The 22,721-nt window shown below is 40.9% G+C and overlaps 1 protein-coding gene across 1 annotated transcript; it reads left to right on the top strand.

Annotated features, from left to right (window-relative positions):
- Nucleotides 1–2,339: 2,339 nt before the first annotated feature.
- zfp36l1b (zinc finger protein 36, C3H type-like 1b) lies at nucleotides 2,340–13,811 on the top strand. The gene is made up of 2 exons (XM_036582413.1): nucleotides 2,340–2,444; nucleotides 10,985–13,811. The coding sequence occupies exons 1-2, from the start codon at nucleotides 2,394–2,396 to the stop codon at nucleotides 11,927–11,929; spliced, it is 996 nt and encodes a 331-aa protein (XP_036438306.1). The 5' UTR covers nucleotides 2,340–2,393; the 3' UTR covers nucleotides 11,930–13,811.
- The last annotated feature ends 8,910 nt before the right edge of the window (nucleotides 13,812–22,721 follow it).

The following is a 22,721-nucleotide window of genomic DNA, read 5'->3' as shown; positions in this document are numbered from 1 at the left end:
TGCAGCTGCTGAATTGAGTCATTTTTCAAATCCTCTGCAGAGAAGGAACAGCTTGTTGTGAGAAGTTTTTTTTCTCGGGGCCTCCAGATAATGAACGGCTTCCTGAGTGAACTCGCTCTGCGCAGCAGACGTAAACAATCTGTATGCTTTTTTCCCTTTACATGTTCATGTACAGCTCAGTTTTCCATCATGAAAAACCACTGGAATCTTCTAGAGCAGCGGAGTGGAGCTCAGCCGCTGGGAGCGTGGGGTCTTGTGTAATGCTGCAGTGAATCTGCTCCGTCAGCAGAGAAGGGTTTCACTCAGAGGAACTATGAGAGAAGAATGAGTGGAAACTATTTTCCGGGGTCACCATTAAGGAAAACAGCAGAAGACAACCAGAAACTACCAGAGGCACGGAGAGCAGGTCCACACCCTGAATACAGCGGGCAGACCTCCTGACCTCGGCCCCCTCACCCAGCTTCAAAATGGCTTACAGCTCAGACTCACCATTCAGATCACAAACCAGCTCATCTCTAACAGACCAATCAGACTCACTGAGATTAATTAGCCTGTAATTAATTACAGTGATTAAAGAGCAGCTAATAAACCAAACACTGACTGTCATATGTTCATCTACACCTCAGTAGAGGTGGGTAGCAATTACTTACATTTACTCGTAAGTACATGTACGTCAGTAAAATACTGATGGATCTGTACTCTGCTCACTATTTTCAAATGTACTCCTACTAAAGTATATGAGTTTGTAAAGGCAGTGTGTGAAATCCCCCCTGGTATTCAGGGGTCCCATTTGCTGCAGCACATTGTAAAGTTTTTCAGAGGAATCCAGGCAGAGTTACAGTTTCTAGACTATAAAGGACCAACTGGGTGAACCAGTCTGCTACAGCGCCACCCTTAAGAACACCAAAGACAGAAGCTGATTGTGGGTGAAGCAGATAAACAATGAGCTTCACTGAATCTGTATTTGAGCATCTGTTTAACTCTAACAGACATCATAACATCATAATAAGTTTGTGTTTTTTTTTCAGGGACCCCCAGAATCTAGATTTTGAGACATTCAGGGGGGCCAAGAGGTTACTTTGGGGATTCTGGACCCCATACGTATTTCATGCCTTGATTAAAGGAATCAAAAGGAACTTTTTACTTCCATTTTAGCCATTCACATTTTGGTACTAATTCTTTTTTGTGTTTAATTTCATTCTGTTTTTTTTTGCTGTACTGCTTTCTAATTGGTCACTTCTCTCACTTTGGAGCTTTAGTATTTTATTTTAGATCAAAAAATCCACAAATTAGAAAAACTAGACCCGTACAGTCTTCCTGTGTTCCTGTGTGTTTGGTGTTTAGGGAAATCCGGAGCTGAGCTCCGTCTACTGCTGTGTTCATTTAACTCTACTTTGATCAGAGACCTGCTCACTAAAACTGAAACTGAAACTAAGCTAAATCTGCTACTTTTCAGAAAATAAAAACTAAACTAAAACTACTGATGTACTCTCATGACTAAATGGAACTGAACATTTGTCATTTCCAGTGTAGATATTCTGAAGACTTTGCTGCATGATGCAGCACTACACAGTGTTAGAGTTCCAAACAAATCTTTTTGGAATTCCCCAGATTTGGGGTTCCACAGGATTCTTTGGAATGGGAATCCCATCCAAGTGGAGAATTCCAAAGTGACTGATTCATTCATTCATTCATTTATTTGCCACGACATGCCAGTGGTAATTGTAGCTGGTGCATCAAGATGTAATACAACCCCATATAGAGTAAACAGTGTGCAATACAATATGCATTATACAACATTTAGTGTGGGTGAATCACATACTCTGTATGTATGTATATATATACAGAGTGTATATGTGATAAAAGGTTCAGAAATTTGGAGAAAACTGGAGTGATGTGAACAGGAAAGTGAAACAGGCTCTCTGAGACTAAAAGAGAGGAAACTGAAAATGATTCATTTCAGTGAGTTCAATAACTTTGCAAAGTCATATCAGTCTTGCATTGGCCACATTTTAGTATCATTATTATTATTATTATTATTATTATATGACAGCAATATTGCAAGTGTGAAAATCGACAAAATCATTTTTTATTATTTGTCCAAACTTTTGCATGCACTCTGAATGTCATGAGCGCAGTGAGAATCTGTGCAGTGACTCAGTAAAGTGTGTCCCACACAGGGCTTTATTATATGGCCCAGCTGACTGCATCAGTGATGAGTGACAACAGCGAGCCTCAAAGCAGGGGGCGGGGAAAGGGGCGGGAGCACGAGAGAATCTCAGTGTCAGAAGGCGCGGAAGCTCCTCCCCTCGTGATTATAAGGAGGCAGAGTAGAGCACGCCGTTCAGAGGGGAGGTTTAGCACGCGCCCGAGCTCAGAGTCCACCAGCAAGGATGACCGCAGCTGTGGCCGCTCATTTTCTCGACTGCGAGGGGCAGAATAAGGTACTGAACTTTTGAAGCTGATCCTGTTTCGTGGAGAAAGTCGGAACTGTCTGTTCCACCTTAAATGGTGTCATTCTGGCATCTGAGGAAAGTTGTATTCGAACTTTAACTGCTGCACCATTTAAGGTGGAACGAAAAGTTCGTAGAAGAAGCCAACTTTCCTCCGGCGGCAGTTGAGGTGGAACAGACAGTTCGTGTCAAAGAGTTTGGACGCGAATAAGCGCTTTGATCAATAATCATCGATTACTGATCGATTACAACGTAGCAGCTCCATTTTTCGTAGTTTTTGGGCTGCAGATCGGTGATCGGTGCTCCATTGAGACTGTCTTAACTTCACTGCTTACTCAGCTCACACTAAATAACTAACATCAACTCATATAATGTTCTTAAATAAACTCTACAGGCTGTACGAACGACCTCACAGTGGAGATTAGGGGAGTATAGTTAGATATTTGATTAATTCACACTTACCTTAAGAAAAAGAATCCATGGATTTATGTGTTTGTGTGTAGCTGTTGATATTTGGATTATAACTGTTACATTGGACTCTGTAGTAAAGATCAGTACAGTGTAATATAGTATTTTATAGTAGTAATAACAGTAATAACAGCTGTGTGAAATGCAGGTCAGAGTGCTTTTTAAATGAAACACTAAGGGTGCATGAAATTAAAGGAATAAGTCTGTTTTTAATACAAATTAAAAACGTTAAAGGGATTATGAATGCAGGCCAGCTTTAAAATACAAAACTAATAAAGTGTTAAACTAAGTAAGAATGTTTTCAGATGGCTTCTTAAACTAGTTAGAGTAGGTGCATGATGAATATTAATAAGTAAAGTTTTCTATATCCTTCATTCTGGGAATGTATGGTGTAGTACAGTATAATACAGTACAGTAAAGTATAGGGATGGCAAGGCTGGTTTATTTGTATAGCACCTTTCATACACAGTGGCAATTCAAAGTGCTTCACATAAAGAACATTCCTGAGATCTAAAACCTCAGAAAGGTTCTTGTGGGGATAGTTATAATTAAAAGAAAGTTGCAAAAAATACAAAGAAATGCAACTGTGATTTCACTCGAGTCATTTTCAGAACCCTGAGTGAGGACGAGCACCAAAAGTTACTGCTTTTACTGCCGAATATCAGCCATAACTGAACATAATCTTACTTTGACGTGACACCAACCTCTAAAGTTTTAAAACCTCCAAATAGTTGATGAAGCATAGGTGAACATTTAGATGTCATATGAATAAATTAAATTCAAAATTACATACATTGGATTAAAACAAAGGACATAAGAGTTATAAAATTGGACAAAAGCATAACTAGAAGAAAGTGAAACATCAAAAACATACACTTAAGAGTTATAAAATCAGCTTATAGAAGGTACAGTGCAGTATAAATACATTAAATTTCAAGCAAATGTGATATTTGACATTGTACAGTGTTATTTGAAAGAATATATACTCAGTATCTTACTACAGATAGTATTCACAAAACTGACCATATTATTGACATAGTGTGTGTGAGCAGTCAGTCCCATCTATGACCTCCAAACCATGACATGAAGAAACAGTCGGTTTGATCAGAGATGTTGATCCGCATCAAATCAATAAGTTATCTTTGAGTCCTGATTAACATCTAGAATTACCTAAAATACTGCAGCAGTGTTCACATCACAGGAGATAAAAGCACAAATCACTAGAATCATGTAATATCTGGTCAGTGGAGGGATATTCTTCTTTACCAAGAGTGAGTAACAGCTGCATATCTGTGTTTAACCCCTTAAAATCTCAGTCTTATTACACACTAAGTCTTATTATTCAGTAACTACAGGGACTTCAATGCTAACTGTCTGAGCTTAGGTGTGTGATAAAACTTTGGGCCTGCTGGTGTGCTCTGGACATTTAAGGGGTTAATCAATGTTGTGTTAGTTTGTGTGAGCCTTGCTAACGTTCACACTTTAACTGCACTGATTGTCGAGCTAAAGCAGAAGAGATCTAGACGTAGTTAGACTGCATCAATCAGTGTGAGTGATCAGTGGTGAGCGATTCTCAGCTCTGTAAGATGGCCAGAGCTCCTCCTCCTGCTGTGTCAGACTGATGAGATCAGACTCTGGTAGCGTTTTGGGGAGAGCCTGAAAGTTCCTCCTTTTTATTCTCTCTGTTGAAGATTTCTCCTCGGCATTAGGAGTTACCATTACTGGTTTCTCATGGTCCATTTTCAGCAAGGATAGAAACTGATAAAATTTCTGTCATTTCTATTGTTTTATTACTAACACTGTACAAACAGTGGCTCTACAGTGTGGCGTCAGATGAATACTACCTGTAACTGTACTGTAGTTACATTACATTAACTCTTATCCAGGGCAGCTTACCAAAGGCCTGTTGCAATTATTGCATAATTGCTTAATCGCGGTTATTTAAGCTGCAGTCGTTTTCCACAGTCATTAGATTTCAGTCTGTTGTGCTGCAGCAAAACTGTGTATGTTCTATTGAGGCAAATAAATGTAAATAGAAGAATGCAGTGAACACGTTCACTGAGAGATCATGAGGCTGATGAGGAAAGCAAAAAAGTTGGTGCACTAGAGGGCAGCACTGAGTATGGTTTGTTTGTCAGCTATGTAGATTCTGTTGTTTTTAGCATGTATGCTAGCAGAACAAGTGATTATATTTTCACTGTGGGAAAGAGAAAGAGACTCTACACAGGATTCTGTGAATCTCTAGACGTTTTTGAGAGTGTGAGCACAGTACTAATTATTGGACAGTACAGTCAGTGTTAGCTAAGCATAGCTAGCAAGTAATAAGGCTAATGAGCTGATTTGGCCACTTCAGGCTTGTATTTTAATACCCTGCTGAAAAAAGAGAGACCACTAGTGTCCTGTAGGACACCTTTGGATTGCATTAGGAGACCATCAAATTATTCTAGAATCAGTCCCAGAATTATTAGGCCATTACACTGTATTACAACATTAGAGTCAACCCATCTATATCATTTCTGACTACTGGACACAATCAGGAACCAATAGAAGCTATTAATGGTTTCTGTTTTTTCAGCAGGGCAAACAATGAAGAAGAAAAGACCATTATTTTGTTAATCATAATTATTTATATGACAGTTAATCCTCAGCTAAAGTATCATGATTGTGACAGGCCTAATGTACAGATAAAGGTGAATGTAGAGTTAGAAGTCTTGCCCAAGGACTCTTATAAGTGTAGCATGTCCTGCTGAAAAGACCAGCCTGAATTCCAATTCTATACTGGTTTAGCTGGTTTAGCTATAGCCAGGATTAATACACCACTTTTTCCTGATTCTCTTCTGGTCCATTCTGTGCTGGTTGGCTCTAGTCTGCAGATTTTGAGACAGTTGTTTTGGACAGTTGGGAAGCAAATCAAGCAGTGTTTGAGGGACTCCTGATCATGATTCGGTGTGTTTTCACACTAGAGCTTTTTTCTAGATCCAGGTGCACTTGGTCTGTGAGTTTGGTACGTTTGGTTGAGTGTGAAAGCTGTATTCAAGCCTAGGAGCGGAACAGAGAACCGATCTCTGGTCCTCCCGAAGTTGGTGGTCTGGAGGAGCTCTGGTGGGTCCGCTGCGAGTGTCGAAGCTATCCGCTCCCGGCGCCACATGTGGGGCTGCATAATAGTTCATTTTGTAACATGACAGTTTTGATTTGCCTTTCGAGTGTTGCGATGGGGAAGAGGACTGCTGTGGACAAAAAGAGCTACTCTTCACTCCTTCAGTGTTTCTATCCAAGGAAAATGATAAAAAGCTGCAAATGAGTAAAGCTGTGCTGACCATTCTGCAAACCTGCATGCAGAAAAGTGAAATATGGAATTGTGCAGTCGATCCCCAATTCAGCTGGAATTCTTGTGTGTGAAAACAAACCAGTGATAATGAGCTCCTCCCCACAATGAGCCCAGAATCAGTCCTGGGTGCGGGTATTTGGGACAAGTGTGAAAACACCCTCAGAACAGTCATTTCTATACAAAAGCAGTTGATGTTTTAGCTGTAGCTGAAATGCAGGCTGGCAGGCTGTAGTTATGTAATAACTCAGCTCACCCCTGCCCTTAGTGCACACCTGGCCTGGAGCCTGGCGGCAGGTGATGATGCACCTTTCACCTTTCTCAAATGGCTTTATGACCAGCTGACCCTGGTGTTCTAAGAGTGAAGTTTAAGGACAGAGTCTAACAGCGATTATTACTGCAATTCACCACTTACTGTTATCAATAAAAATTAATAAAAGTATAAAACACTATAACAGTGAGTCATACAGAGTCAGAAGCCAAATAATCATCACTATTAGGCCCGATTCACACATAATGTGTCTATGTGGCGTGAGCGGATAGTCTTGCCTTTCATTTCGGCACCAATTTTAACTGGTCAGCACTTTCACTCAGGCTGCATGTGCGAAGCGACAGAGCGTCCCAGATGCCGCACTAAAGTGGCGCGGTGTTTAGAGAACAGACTCAGCGTTTATTCTTCCCGCGTGCACATCACACAGCAAAATACGCAAATATATGCCATGAAAATCAATTAAAATTAAATAGAAAACTGTATACAAACTTAAAAATGCTATTTTCAAAATTTAATTCATGACGAAATACTGGTTGAACATAATGTGCTGCGAACAGATTTCCTGGTTGGTCTACCAGACTTGAAAATTTTGTCTAATTACAAGTCTGAATGCTGTTGAGGACAAACAAACATACCGTGCACCTTTATAAATTATATTTTTATTGAGCATAGTGACTGAAGTGACCATTTACAGGAAACAGGAATGTCTGTATAATGTTCTTGCTGCTCCACTCCGCAGCCAAAATGCTGTGTGTATGAAAGGCCAGCTCGTTCAAGCTGTAGCATTCAGGTTGCCACGTCGCTCACGCCATGCAGAGGTAGCATGTGTGAATTAGACCTTAGAGATACTGAACACCGCCACACGCTTCGAGGAGAGTGATGATTTAGGCCTGCAGTTAGCACGATGCTAATTGATGCTTCCATTACTTGTTAGCTACCAGGAACACTGGAAAATGGGGGGGGGCTGAGGGGGCTGCAGCACTCCCTGATTTCAGGATTGCAATAAAGTAATAAAATGTTGTGAACTTTATAGTAATTTGAGTGTAGTGTAGATTTCAAGTGTGCTTGTTTTAGAGTGGAACTTTTTTTGCTCAGGCAGGTTGAGGTGCAAAGAGAGACAGCAGCATAATATTGTTTTCAGTCCCAGTGTTAAATCTCACCGCGTGAATGTTGGCATCACATAATCGATCCCCACACCACATATTAACAATCTGATTAGTTGCCATTTGCATTACATCTAGAACAGAGCAGAGTGATGATGTGCGTCACATCAGCAGTTTGATGCGTCAGTTAGATGTATATATTGTGGCCTCATTATAGCGCTCTATAGTATGTTCTTTTTGGTATAAATTAGCAAAAAAGTCTAATGAAAAAAGGAAAATAATTTTGCATGACATCATCGGTCATACAGCTTCCACTTTCAGCTACGCTAAACTTAAAACACCTTGCTGCAACCCTGTTAGCTACATTAGCCTCTTCAGACACTAAACATGTCTTGGCTGATTGACTACATTTTGTAGAAAGAGAGGATAAATTGCTGGAGTTGGATTATCACTTTAATAAATACTGCAACAGTACACTCTCAGAAATAAAGGTACTAAACTGTCACTGGGGCAGTACTTCTCCCGATACTGGGGTGGGACCCTCAAGGGCACATCTCAGTACCTTTAGTCAGGGAACATAACTGTACCGTAATCCATTGAAATTATATTTTCTAAGTTGTATTAACTCCACACTTCCCTTCTCGTCTCCAGGCTTTTATTTATTGTTCTGTTTTAAAGCATTAGGTTATGAAAAGGTACAAATATGTACTTTTCACCTGGAAAAACTTAGGTAAGGTTCACAATTGGACCTAAAAACCAGTGTTGTACCTTTGAGGGAACATTTACATTGTTTGTACCCTGACAAACGAAAAATGTACCTGAACAGAACCTATATTTCTATCAGTATAGCTCCAGTTCTGATAAAGGAGTGAAGATTGCTGTGTTGGACAGAGGAGTATAAAGCAGGTTGGAGTTTAAGGTCAGATACTGAGTAATGCTGAGTAATTACATGTTTACTATGTTGTCTTGTTACATTTGGCACCACATTGTTAGATCATTTGCGGCTCTGCTCAGAGGGTGACTATCGTTTTCCTGCTTTAACACCAGAGGTGAAAACTCAGCTGCACAGACTTGATCACAAATTCTAAAGGACTCGTAGTTTTCTGAGTGTTTTGAAATGGTGGTACTTTTACTGATATTAGTGAGGGAAGTCATCTACTTTTCCTCAGTTAAATTTTAGTCATAAATATTTAGTATCTAATTCTCTCTTTTGGGTTTAATTTTGTTCTGTTGTGCTGGTTCAGCTGCTGTTCTGCTTCACTTTTGATCTCTGGAGCTTTAGTTTTAGGCATAAACATTTATAAACTGGGACTAAATTCTGGAATAGCATTACAGATAAATATAACATGTATTAGTGTAGAGATATAAAAGCAGTAAAATGAATGAAATTTTAGTGCAGTAACCCAGCATCACCTAAACACTCTGCTCTTCTGGGGTTCAACACAATCATATATTAGACTTATCTGGCAAATATGAACACAGCACTGATACGTTTTTTAGGCAAATATTTGATATGATTCCAGACACCTCCAGGGTCAGAGTTGAGAACTAATGGCTGAATCCCCCGTGCTACAGGTGATAGAGTTGAGATTTAAGGACAGATTCTCTCCTGATCCAAACTAAGGCCATGTGATTTGGACAAAATGCTAGCAGTGTGATTGTACAGCTACATGTGACGTGATATTGTTTTCAGTCCCAGTCCCATAAAATACACTCGTCCACACTACAGGATAATCAGGCCGATTTTGAGGCCAGTTTGTTCTTGCCAACAATCGCAGAAGGTCTCCTGATATCAGGGTGATCTTAAACAATGACTTTCCCAGATGATCCTGTGCTGTGGGGTGTCTATAATCCAGTCTTTACTCCTCTGATCTGCTCCCAGTCAATTCAGGGCCACCCCAAATCATAAACATTAAACATGTTCAGTATTTACGGCTCAGTGTCCAATGGTTTGGGGTGGACGCAAAGTCTCTGGAGTGAAACATGATGTTGATGTCATACCTGGAAGAGGTATGAGAGCCAAACTGAATGAGCTGAACACTTTTTCTGTGCACAGCCACCCTGTCATCTGCCATTTTTATTTAGATCTAAAGTGATGAAAAAACCTGTGACGTAACAGTTTGTGGGAAACCCCCGCAAGGTTTTGAGCCGTTGGTCAGGATGCACAGTCTGACCAGGGTGTTTCCTTCCTTCCACACACTGGATGCTGTGATAGTCATTCCGTGACCCAGGAGGATAAAGCGGTTCAGATGAATTGAATGAATGCGTGTTGTTTCATTCAGGGCGGACTTTGATGATTAATGACAATCAAGGACAAAAAAAGTGAAAAATATCATTATGTATGGGGTCTCTCACATGGTTAGGATTTTTATAATCCTGTAGTGTGGGCCAGGCATGATGTGACTGGCCTGCAGTACTTTAACCCTCTGGGGTCTGAGGGCATTTTCTCAATTTGTGCATATCTTCTTAAATTCTCCTTTAAAGGCTCTTCATATAAGATGATACTCATATGTTTCACCAGCTTCTCATATGAATTTTCCATTCCACCTTAAATGGTGCTGCAGTTGTACTGAGGTGTCTTAAATGTAGAATGAATTTCAAACAGGAAGCTCTGAATATGAAGCCAACAGTTCATCTCAATAAATCCATAAATTTACCTCAGTAAATAAATGTAAATGCTCCTTAATCAACAAACCCCTCAAACTTTCTCTTGTAAGTGTTTAATGAGCAGCTAACGAGCAGCACAGCAGAGCAGCTGTTGAACGCGTCTCACTGGCCGATCTAACACCGCGTCCCAAACCACACACTTCTGTACTTCACCTACTGCACTAATGAGAGCACTTCTAATGGGATGTGCACTATTTTTACACACTATTTAGTGAGCTAGTATGCGATTTAGGGTGGGCGCTAGTAACACAGCAGGAAAAAGCCTCAGCCTTTTAGTTATCACTACAGCAAAAAACAGATAAAATAAACAAATATATCAGTTAATACACTTAAACTTAAAATTAGTTTTAAACTGATTGTTCCAAAAAAAAGGATGATTTACTACCTTTGCTGGATCAGTTATATCTTTGTTGTCTCATAATAAACTACTGCACCCTGGAGTTGCCTACCAAAATGGTGGCAGTGCGATGGTGTGATGTCATTGGAATACTATAAATTTCATTGCGTCCAGTGGTAAAGGTTACATGGTGATAGGAAACATGGCAGCAAGGGCACACGACATGACAAAAGGCTCACCAGCTATACGTTAGGTTTGACAGAGTTAACTGTTGTCAGATGAAGGAATGACAGAACATATTGTATTGTCAGAGAGTGGCGATGAGTTTCAGTAATCTTCTCTCTTTTGCTTTTCTTTTAGAGCAGTAAAGTGCTGAGCTTCGGCAGTGAGCCCCAGGTGGACCCCCTGCCCTTCTCCTCCGCCATGGGTCCCCTGCTGGACAGGAAAGTAGGCGGAGCCTCTGTAGCGGGTCTTCATCAGCGCCGTCATTCTGTTTCCACTCCCATCTCCAAATTCAGCCAGCTCTCCAGCAGTCTCAGGATGGATCCGCTGACCCTCCCCATCGGTGGGAACAACAAGGAGAACCGTTTCCGAGAGCGTTCGTACTCCGAAAATGGGGAGCGGCAGAAGCTAAGCTGCATCACAGCCGGCCAGATCAACTCCAGCCGCTACAAGACTGAGCTTTGCCGGCCGTTTGAAGAGAACGGCTCGTGTAAGTATGGCGATAAGTGCCAGTTTGCTCACGGGCAGCACGAGCTACGCAGCCTGAGTCGCCACCCCAAGTACAAGACGGAGCTTTGCCGCACTTTTCACACCATTGGCTTCTGTCCATACGGCCCGCGCTGCCACTTCATCCACAATGCAGAAGAACGCCGCGGACCTCCTCCGCTCTCCAGCTTTAATAAACCGGAGCGTCCGCGGCTCCAGCACAGCTGCAGCTTCGCCGGCTTCCCCAGCTCGGCCGGGTTCTCCCGCAGCCCCACCTCCCGCACACCCCCGCATTTGACCTCCACCGAAGACCTGACCAAGTGGCCCAGGAACCCCTTCAACATCTCCAGCCAGGATTTTGGTGGTCTTTTTGGGCAAGGCTTAGCCAGGCCTTTGGCCCTGGAGCTGCCCCCACCCTCGCCCACCATCCCCTCCTTCTTTAGGCCCTCAGAGTCCCCTCCAAGTCCAGTGGACTCCCTTTCTGACCATGAGGGCTACCAGAGCAGCCTTGGCAGCCTCAGTGGATCAGAGTCTCCGGTGCTGGATGCCACCCGCAGACTCCCCATTTTTAGCAGGCTGTCAGTTTCTGATGATTAGGGCAAGATAGCTATAAAGAGAAAGACTGGCTGTGTCTCAAATGACTCCCTCCTGTGTCTCAAATGACTCCCTCCTTACTCACTATGGTCACTAGAAAGCCAAATAGTGCACTATATGTACACTATAGAACCTGCATAGTGCACTGTGTCTACATAAGTCTGTTTGTACACTATAGACCCTGTAGAGTGCTATATGTCCACTATAGTGCTCGTAAAGTGTACTATATGTCCACTATCGTGCTCATATAGAGCACTCTGTGTCCACTATAGAGCCTGTGTAGTGCACTATATGTCCACTGTAGTGACTGTATAGTGCACTATATGTCCACTGTAGTACTCCTATAGTGAAGTATATCCTCTACAAAGCCTGTGTAGTTCACTATGTCCACTATAGTGCCTGTATAGTGCACTATATGTCCATTGTAGTGCCTTTATAGTGCAGTGTATGTCCATTATAGTGCTTGTATAGTGCACTATGTCCTCTACAAAGCCTGTGTAGTTCACTATGTCCACTATAGAGCCTGTATAGTGCTCTATATGTCCATTGTAGTGCCTTTATAGTGCAGTGTATGTCCATTATAGTGCTTGTATAGTGCACTATGTCCTCTACAAAGCCTGTGTAGTTCACTATTCCACTGTAGAGCGTGTATAGGGCAATAAATGTCTGCTACAGTCTGCACAGTGCACTTTATACACGCTTATTTACACTTAGAGCCCACAGAGTGCACAGTAAGTCGACCGTAGAGCATCTATAGTGCACTATATATACACTAAAGAGCCTGTGTAGTGCACTATATGTCCACGCTACAGCCTGTGTAGTGAGTGAAGGAGAAATTTGAGATTTAGCCAGTTAGTGCTAAATCAGAGAAAGCAGAGAAAGAGCGATTGCCTCCCTCCATCCTTCCCCCTCTCTCTCAGAGTTGTTTACAGTAGAGAAGTGGACGGAGAAGTGCAGTGTTTTTATAGCCACTGATTCAAAAAGTCCTGAATTCCTTCAGTAGCACTGACTCCCACCTCACATACCCAACAGTGCACTCATCTTCTAATGGACAGTATGTAACTGAGGTTGCTACCTATGTTAAAATCAAAAGCCACTCACTCTTTTTTGATATGATCAGCCAAAATAGAGAAGTGCACTGCCCGTTAAAGATTTTGGAGCAGCTGGCTTTTCAAAATGGTCCTGTTTATTTTGTCGGTTTCCAATAGTGTAACATATTAAATAGAAATATGTTTAGATTTTGCCAAAAATAAGAAAGAAGCCAAAGGCCACGCCCATTTTATCGTCATGTCATGATGTCACCTCAAAATCTTTCAGGTTGTTTAAACCACATTTGCACCAACAACAACAGCAAGAAAATTCAAAATTCAGAATTCTTGGTTTTAAAGAAATCTAAAAATTTCAGAATTCCCAGCACAAGGAATTTTTAAATATTGAAATGTCTCCAAACCTTTGATAGGCTATGTGCACGTCAGGGTCAGATCATTTGTGCCCCAGTGTTGTAGCAATGCTGTCCATCAGCGCTGACAGTTCACAGAAGAGCCTTGGGAGCAGTCAGCTTCCCCACATCAGTGACCTCAGCTTCGTCACCGTTAGAAACAGCCCAAACAGTGACTGGCCAACACGCAAAGTGCCAGATTTTTGTGCTACTTTTTTTTGTTCATAATTAAAAATAAGTGTAATGGTGCTACATCCACTGCCACCATGGTAACAGTCCCGAAAACATGTGACGCCGTCTGCTAGACTTCAGCTAAAGAGAGATGAGAAATTACAGTTTTTTTGATTCCTGCTTTATTGGAATGTCTCTTTTCCTGCAATCAGTTGGGTTCAGTGCTAATTAATTCCACGTATTAGTATTAATATTAGTACTACAGCATTTGTTATTATTGTGTATATATATATATATATATATATTTATATATATATATATATATATATAATTTTTTTTTTGGAATGTCTCGCTCGTCACTGCTTATTTAACTTATCAAAATGTATTTATTGCTGATTGTAAGCATTTGTTTTTTTTATTTATCTGAATAATGAAAGCAGAATATATTTTCTTTATGTTAAATTATGATCTTCCGTATTAATCATTAAGATTGTGAAGACCTTCTTTTCTTAAGTTTCCACAGTTAATATATTATACTGCGACACATTGTTGAAATTTAACTTAAAGAAAAGTGCAAAATGTTTGTGTTTTATTTATTATTCTCCTCTCTGGTGTTGGACTGCAGTTTCAGGGCTCGTTTTTTAATGTCTGATTCTCTTTATTGTGTCCAGATTGAGTGGTCATGCAGAATGTCACCTTATTCCTGTAGTCGGTTAAACTACAGTGTTTCGATTGGGAGCCTCAAAGCAGGGCTTGGCGATATGACACTATATGTAGTTATTGTGATAAATTATTGCACAATATGCTTTTCTGAACGTATTGTGTGTATCTTCAGTACTTGTAGACACGGACCAACTGCATGATTCATTATAAGGAGTTAGTTAAATGAGAATTAGTTAATTTAACTGGATTTAGTGACAAATATTGAATAAAAGTCACTGCGTTCCCAGTTTTTGATAGTATTTAGGTTCTGTTCAAGCTGATCAGATGTCTGAAAAATAAACACCATGACATATCGTGTATTGTGAAAATGTCTTGAAGTATCATAATATGATATTTTTGCCATGTCGCCCAGCTCTACCTCAAAGTGCACTTTTTTCCTCATATTTGGCCAGAACAAATCACCAAAACTCCATATTAACCTAACCTCGCTTGAGTCCTCAGCGCTTTAACCAGCTGCAATCAGACGTTTGCGTCTAAATTAGACGTTGAATGAGGGAAATGCAGTAAATGCTCCTGTGTGTGTTCATTCCGAGGCAGTGCTTTTTTTTGCTTCAGCTATTCAGGGGCCTTAATTCCATAAATGCCTCTCATGTTTGATTTGTTTTGACCCAGAGAGGTGATTTTGTTATTATTTTTGTGTGTTTCCACATTTCAGACCAGCACGTTTACTATACTCTTAACCCTCCTGTTATGTTTAAATGTGAGGAACAGCAGGGTTCCCGGGTCAGACTGACATGACGCATGTTTGCCTATCTGAAAGTAAACACTGTCTTTAGCTCAATTAGTATCAATTTAATCAACATTTGGTGTAATCAAGTCTTTCATCTCTTAAAGATCATGCTTTACTTATAATAATTCACTCTGTTTTCAAGTAAAAATAATCAAACTTTTTTTCTGTACACCAGCAACACCTAGACATTCTTATTTAGACTTATTTAGGCTCTAAAAACTATTAAAAACACTTTGCCTGTATTTCTAAACTTTAAAACGTTTGACCCACAACATAACAGCAGGGTTAAAAATATGGTTCTTTAGTAAAGGAAATTGTTCTATTTAGAACTATTAGTTCTATATAGAATTATTTGTATGCTTAAAAGTTCTTTGCTTGGTGAAACCAATCTTCAGATTGATGAAGAATGTGTTGTATTTGGTTCTATATAGCACCATAAAGAGTTCTGCAGTTATGATGTCAACCTTGTATATAATAGCAGAACCCTGTTTAGCGCTATATAGAGCCCTTTTTGAAACGGCTCTGTATAGCACCAAATACCACACATTCTCCTTCAATCTGAAAAACCATTTCACCATGCAAAGAGCCACTTAAACATGGAAATGGTTCTATATAGAACCATGGTACCATTGTCTTTACTAAAGAAACCTTGAAGAACCATCTTTTTTAAGTGTGTACCACAGCATTCCAAGTGAGATTGGAATAAACTCTGAAGTTATCAGGATTGTAACTGTTTAACTGAACGTGTCACTATTTTAGCAGCAGCTCACTACAGCAATCCATACTGTTTGTTTTGTAACGATGCACATTGCAGTCTTATACTAATAAAAATATATATTTCCAGAATGAATGGATCTTTTTTCTGTCTTTTTTCTGCAGATGTGACATCAGCTCAGCACATGTCCATCTAAAAATAAGGCCTGTTTGTGCTGATGTGCTGGAGTTTTGCCTCCAGATGCTCTTCAGGCGCAAGTTATATTTGGCCAGGCCTGAAAGCACACTGACACGCTCATTACATACAGGACAATTCCACCAGTGTCTCAAAATTCCCCCATAACTCAGTGTGTGAGGTGTAAACAGAGTGATTCAGAGTGGTTTGGTGTGAAAAGGTTCAGATTTCTTTACAGTGGTGGTGATAGGAACCAGGGGACGCCATGACTACAACACAAATAAAGCTATTTTATTTACTATCCAAAACCACCAGTGAACCTACACGAGTCTTCTGAGTTTATATGGAATGTTGGTGATGGGAAGATAGTGGAAAATCTGAAATAATAAGTTTTCTTTGGGGATTATTTTGCCTCACAGCACCCAACATGTATCCCTTCACCATGAATAGATTTGAAGTTTTCAAAACTATCATTAAACAGCGTCTCAGTCATCAGGCAGTGAATTCATAACCATTTCATGTAATAACTTTGTGAGGGAGCTTTTAGAGGTGGACGTCTGGTTCCTTTTACCACCACTGTGAACAATTCTGACTCGGTAAGTTTCTCTAGAACAGAGAATTTCACACCAAACCACTCTGAATGACTCTGTTTACATCCTAATCATTTGATTATGCAGAACATTTAGCCCCACCCACTCACACTGAGGTTATAAGAAGTGTTTCAGCCCGGACTGCTTTTTGAACAAGGCACAATACAGAGCGACCAATCAGAACGGAGCTCATTTACATATTTCGGTTAATCAGTCAGCCTTTCTTTAAACTTGGAGTACATTAGGGTGACCCTTATTAATAATGTAGCCAAGCATGATACAAAAAGATTGGAAAGAGTAAAACTATAAATCTGTAATAGTAAAAGTATATCAAAGGAAATGAAACAAGCCACAAATATTATTAAAACAGTATATAAGACAAATATAAAAGTTTAGGACACTTTGAGACAAATCACGAACTCAAGATCAACAAATCAGGACAAATAAAACTAATAGGCTAGTAATAAGGACAAATAAAATAACAACTGAGTAGGATGACAGGAAAGGCAGTAAAAAAGCAGGAGAAAGGAAGGTACTGGACCTTTAACGGTACATTTCCTTATTTTCTCTGAGGCCTGAAAGTAGAGCAGATCTGGTGTTAATGCAGCCGTTGCAACACATGCAGAGAAAACCAGCTGGGCTTAAACTGTTTTCCAGGAAAACAGCTCAAAGACAGGAAATCAAACTCTGGCGCTGTTCTCCGGCCTCGGGCAGGCTGAGTTCAGACCCCATTCCTGCGTTTTACACCAACGCACCTCATTTCCTCTCTCACACTGCAGCACAAATCACAAACACACAGAATCCCACAGTCTGGAGTCTGATTAGTTATTATTACTTAGTATTAATCACTATTACTTAATATCTAGTCCAAAAACTGCAGTCACGGCACTAATATTTCATTCCTGTTCATGTGATTGAGCTAGGCTAAGATTAGCAGTCTCCTGGCAGCGTGGATATCAGAGAGGAATTTTGGGATGTTTGCATTTTCCAGGAGTCACTTCTCCATTTATTTATTTCCATTCTAAATCTCATAATGTTCATTCTTCAATGCTTTGGAAGTTCTGTAGGTAAACATGGTTGTACCAGGAATGATTTTGCACCTGAATGACCAGACGTGTTTAACCAATGCTGTCATTTCAAAATAAAAGACTAAGATCAGAAGGGTGATGTCACCAAGCCTGGCATTAAAGTGACAGTTCAGCAAAAAACTAATTCCCCTAATCCAACCTGCCAAAAGGCATCAGCTAAAATATGTTTGCTTCTTAATCTTAGCACTGTAGCTAACAAGTGATGGAAGCTTATACCTCACCATTAGCATGGCAACATGCTAGCTTTTCACTTACCACTTACAGTAGCCTGTAGAGTTCTGTCAACCCCTCTGCCAATGACACATCTTCAAGGTGGAAGTAAACCTAAACACTTTGATAGGTGGCTGTTTTTTTCTAGGTAGAGATCTAACATTACTGAAAGTCAAATATCTTTTCTCAGTCTTTTCTCAGCACTCTCAATCATACAGCCATTGGGAATCCCTGTGGAGTCACCCAATCCTGAATACTAGCCTAGCCACTGAGCTACAGGCTAATAAATATAACCTCTGGGAATGTGTGATGTCACCCTGCTTCAAATGGTCTCGGTTTTATCAGAAAAATGAGTTTTTCGCCAGGAGGCACGTAATGTCCTTTGAAGTAGGATGATGAAGTCAGGTACATGGGAATTTCTGCTGCAGTGCAAACTGACCGAGTTGTGATGTTGACGCTTTTATCATGGCGGAGGATCGAAACAGTCAAACAACAGAAAGCAAATAGACATATAAGAGTTGCATATATTCTTAAATTTGCCTTTAAAGACACTTCCAAACAAACATGGTACTCACATATTATATATCCAAATGTTCAGAACAATCTCAGCTCTGTCTGTAATGAGGCCCTTTTGACCTGGAGCACTGTGTACAGAGATAATTCAGCCCTAAATCTGAAAAAAATAAAATCCAGTTTTAGAAATTCTTAATATCTCATGTAAAAACAGCTTTACTCATGTGGACGAAATGTTCTGGTGCTTGTAATGTGTTTACCAAAGTCTCAGGATCACAAAAGTGGTCGGATGTGAGAATAAAATAGTACATAAATGTTCTCCTCATCACTACTTTTCAAAACCACTGCAGCAACTTCAGCAGCTGTAAACTCTCTGCACGCCATTTCACATTCGTCTCTGATGTGGACTGAATGAAGAATGAAGGGTTTCTGGCGTGATGGTCAGTCCTTAGTGATTTCCTGAGTGTCCATCAATCTGTTTCACACAGAATGTAGACGGACACACAAATCCACCAGTTCCACACGGTGAGAGGCAAATTATATGTATCTCAGCCCCTCTTCATAGTCTCATAACTCCGGATGTGAGTCACGTACGATCTTGTGATAAGATGGAATGGAAAGGGTGACTCTACAGATTTTGGAAATGTTTGAATTGTATTTCTGTGCTGGATTATCACACAGATATTAATAAAAACGCAGGCAAACATCTAATTTGATGCACCAATACATTCATCAACCCCAGAGGGCTAATAAACTGCTAGCTAAGAAACTACAACACCCATTTCACAATTTATCTCTCACATAAAACGAATGTTGGCTGAATGAGTTCCTCCTCTGAGAAAACTACTACCCCCATTTGCACTTGAAAGCAGCATCAGTTCTGACCGTTAGCCTAGCCACTGAGTTAATAAATACAACCAAGCCAGTGTTGGTGTAACTTTTACCTTAGCTAATTCTGTCTTTATTCAGTACTAAATGAGGACCAGAGATGAGTTTATACTCTTTCCAATCCAAACTGAGGGAAGATATTTGGATAGCCAGACTAGCTCACTTATTTTAGCTGTTAGCTTTTTGTTCTCTTCATCATAAGAGTCATTTCTGTGGGCTGAGTAATCCATTCTCTTCACTGTAATGATGATCTGAAGACAGTTAAAACAGTTATACGGCTACAGTGGACGAGGCCTGGATCATCCCATGGGGTTTATGGACCAGAGCCACTTTAGTGCATAAAGTCATCAGAGGTAAGATATAAGTGGAAAAAAATGCTTGACATTTCAGCTGATTTTATTCTGTCATCTTCATGGGGGGGGGCGGGGGGGCATGACTGTGAAGAACAGACACATGCTTTATGAAGTGCAGCATTGGTTGTTGGGTTTATGTTAACTCCTTAAATGGCCAGCATCTGCCAACAGGCCCAACGTTTTATTACACACTTCTATAAGCTAAGAATAGCTCAACCAGTTTGCATAAGGGGTCCCTGTCATTACTGAATAATAACTTGTGCTCTCATTATCTTGCTATTGGCCTGTCTTGATTGGAAGAAAATATGCTCTGAAAATCATGACACTGCTGTTCATGTGCTGCTACTGTGGTGCTGCACAGCCCTCATATAACCAGCCGTGATTTGATAAAAAAAAATCCCCGAAAAAAATAGCCAGATCGGTGTCCACCACATATTTGTGCCCAGACTCCGACCGTGGGTAAGATATTCAGCGTCCTAATAGTAACGCTAGCTATCTGCCTTCCTTTCAGCAAAGCTTCTCAAAAATCCACCTCAAAGCAGCTGCAGTTTTTGAAAAGCCTCTCCCACCTTCAGGATACATCATCAGAAGATTTTGAGATTTTGTCTGGAGTTTCCCTTTTAGTAATCTCAAATAGACGTGTTTACATGGCTGCTGACAGTGCACAAATGAACAAAAGTACATTGCATAACTAAAAACAGAAATAGCAGACTGCCTATTGTCCACACTTTCGTCCATGTTTATAGATAACAGTGAGTCGTACAGTGTCAGAAACCACATAATTATGTGTATAAGACATATTAAACACATCCAAACCCAGCAGCCTGTTTTTGGAGGCTGGAGGTCTTATTATAAGGCCCAGGGAGCTCTTGAACAATCTTAGCTGTGATTCCTCATAGGATATAACAATAAACAACAGCAACCATCACATGACTGCTCCAGGAAGAGTTCAGTCACTCGGAGATGAGAGCGATTATGTCCGGTGCTTGACCACAATCATTTTCTCTTTACAACACAGGACAGAGCGAAAATAGGGCAGATGTAATTAACCTCAGGATTCAGTGACTGTAACTCTTCACAGATTACAGAAAAACAGGCCAGATTAAAGTGCTTAGTACCACTTCAGAATAAGACTACCCTCAGAAAGGGTTTAACATTAGATTAATAATGATTAATTAGGTCATAAACACCTTAAAATGCATTAATAGCCAGTTACTACACAGAAATAACAAGCAACAGTGACCTATTGTTCATCTAATAGAAAAAGTGGACATTGGTCACTGGATTTAATTAGTGATTGCACATTTCAAAGCACTATTGTTATCCGATGTTTATTCTACCTCTTCTTCTTTTCCTTTTTCTTATTTTTCTGCCAGATTTCTGACCACTAATTCATCCTGCAGTTTTCGAGATATCCACACCGTTCCAACTGCAGAATGTTAGGTCTGGCTGGGAGTGGTGTGTTTAAATACAGCTTTTTAATCAGAAATACAGTTTTCATACAATTTTTGTTAAATTCCTACTTTTTCACATAGGAATGAAGGGGGTGCAAAGGTGGCACGCCCCTCTACTGTATTTCTGCTTAATCAATGGACACTGTTTCACATATACTATCTTAGGTCAGGCCCTCAAGCTCAGTTTCAATCTTGTTCTGATATAGACAAACGCTATAACTTCTTTGCCCAATGGCCACCATACTACATGTCCTCACTCAGGGCAGTTCACAGCCACACTGACCTCCACTCCTCTATGTGTCTTTTTTTTTTTAATCCTTCATTCCTCCCATTCATTTTCAACACCTCCTTGCAACCACCTGGCAACCCCTAACAACCACTCAGTAAACACCCTGTACACCACAGCAACATCTTAACAGCACCTTAGCAACCAATACCATATCAACCGCCTAGCAACACCTCAGAAACCACAAAGCAACACCTTAGCAACCCTGACACAACTTAGCAACCGCCTAGCAACACCTAAGCAACCATCTAGTAACACCTTAGCAACCTCCTAGCAACACCCTACCAACCATGTAAAATGCCAGAGTGACCACTTGGCAATGCCCTAGCAACCATTCTTGAATTGCTTTAGCTGCGCAGTCTCTCTGCCTTTTCTTCAGGAAATGCACTTTATACGTAAGTGCATTTCGGGGCTAAACTGCTGTAGGCTGAATGAGCGGGGCTAACTGCTGTAGGCTAAATGAGCGGGGCTAAACTGCTGTAGGCTAAATGAGCGGGGCTAACTGCTGTAGGCTGAATGAGCGGGGCTAAACTGCTGTAGGCTGAATGAGCGGGGCTAACTGCTGTAGGCTAAATGAGCGGGGCTAACTGCTGTAGGCTAAATGAGCGGGGCTAACTGCTGTAGGCTGAATGAGCGTGGCTAAACTGCTGTAGGCTGAATGGTCAGGCTAAACTGCTGTAGGCTGAATGAGCGGGGCTAACTGCTGTAGGCTAAATGAGCGGGGCTAAACTGCTGTAGGCTAAATGAGCAGGGCTAAACTGCTGTAGGCTAAATGAGCAGGGCTAAACTGCTGTAGGCTGAATGAGCGGGGCTAAACTGCTGTAGGCTGAATGGTCAGGCTAAACTGCTGTAGGCTGAATGGTCAGGCTAAACTGCTGTAGGCTAGATGAGCAGGGCTAAACTGCTGTAGGCTAAATGAGCAGGGCTAAACTACTGTAGGCTAGATGAGCAGGGCTAAACTGCTGTAGGCTGAAAGAGCGGGGCTAAACTGCTGTAGGCTAGATGAGCAGGGCTAAACTGCTGTAGGCTGAATGAGCAGGGCTAAACTGCTGTAGGCTGAATGAGCAGGGCTAAACTGCTGTAGGCTAGATGAGCAGGGCTAAACTGCTGTAGGCTAAATGAGCAGGGCTAAACTACTGTAGGCTAGATGAGCAGGGCTAAACTGCTGTAGGCTGAAAGAGCGGGGCTAAACTGCTGTAGGCTGAATGGTCAGGCTAAACTGCTGTAGGCTGAATGGTCAGGCTAAACTGCTGTAGGCTGAATGAGCAGGGCTAAACTGCTGTAGGCTAGATGAGCAGGGCTAAACTGCTGTAGGCTAAATGAGCAGGGCTAAACTACTGTAGGCTAGATGAGCAGGGCTAAACTGCTGTAGGCTGAAAGAGCGGGGCTAAACTGCTGTAGGCTAAATGAGCAGGGCTAAACTGCTGTAGGCTAGATGAGCAGGGCTAAACTGCTGTAGGCT

Source organism: Colossoma macropomum, unplaced genomic scaffold (assembly GCF_904425465.1).
Source record: "Colossoma macropomum unplaced genomic scaffold, Colossoma_macropomum, whole genome shotgun sequence".
Taxonomy (NCBI): Eukaryota; Metazoa; Chordata; class Actinopteri; order Characiformes; family Serrasalmidae; genus Colossoma; species Colossoma macropomum.
This window is presented reverse-complemented; position numbering and strand designations above follow the sequence as displayed.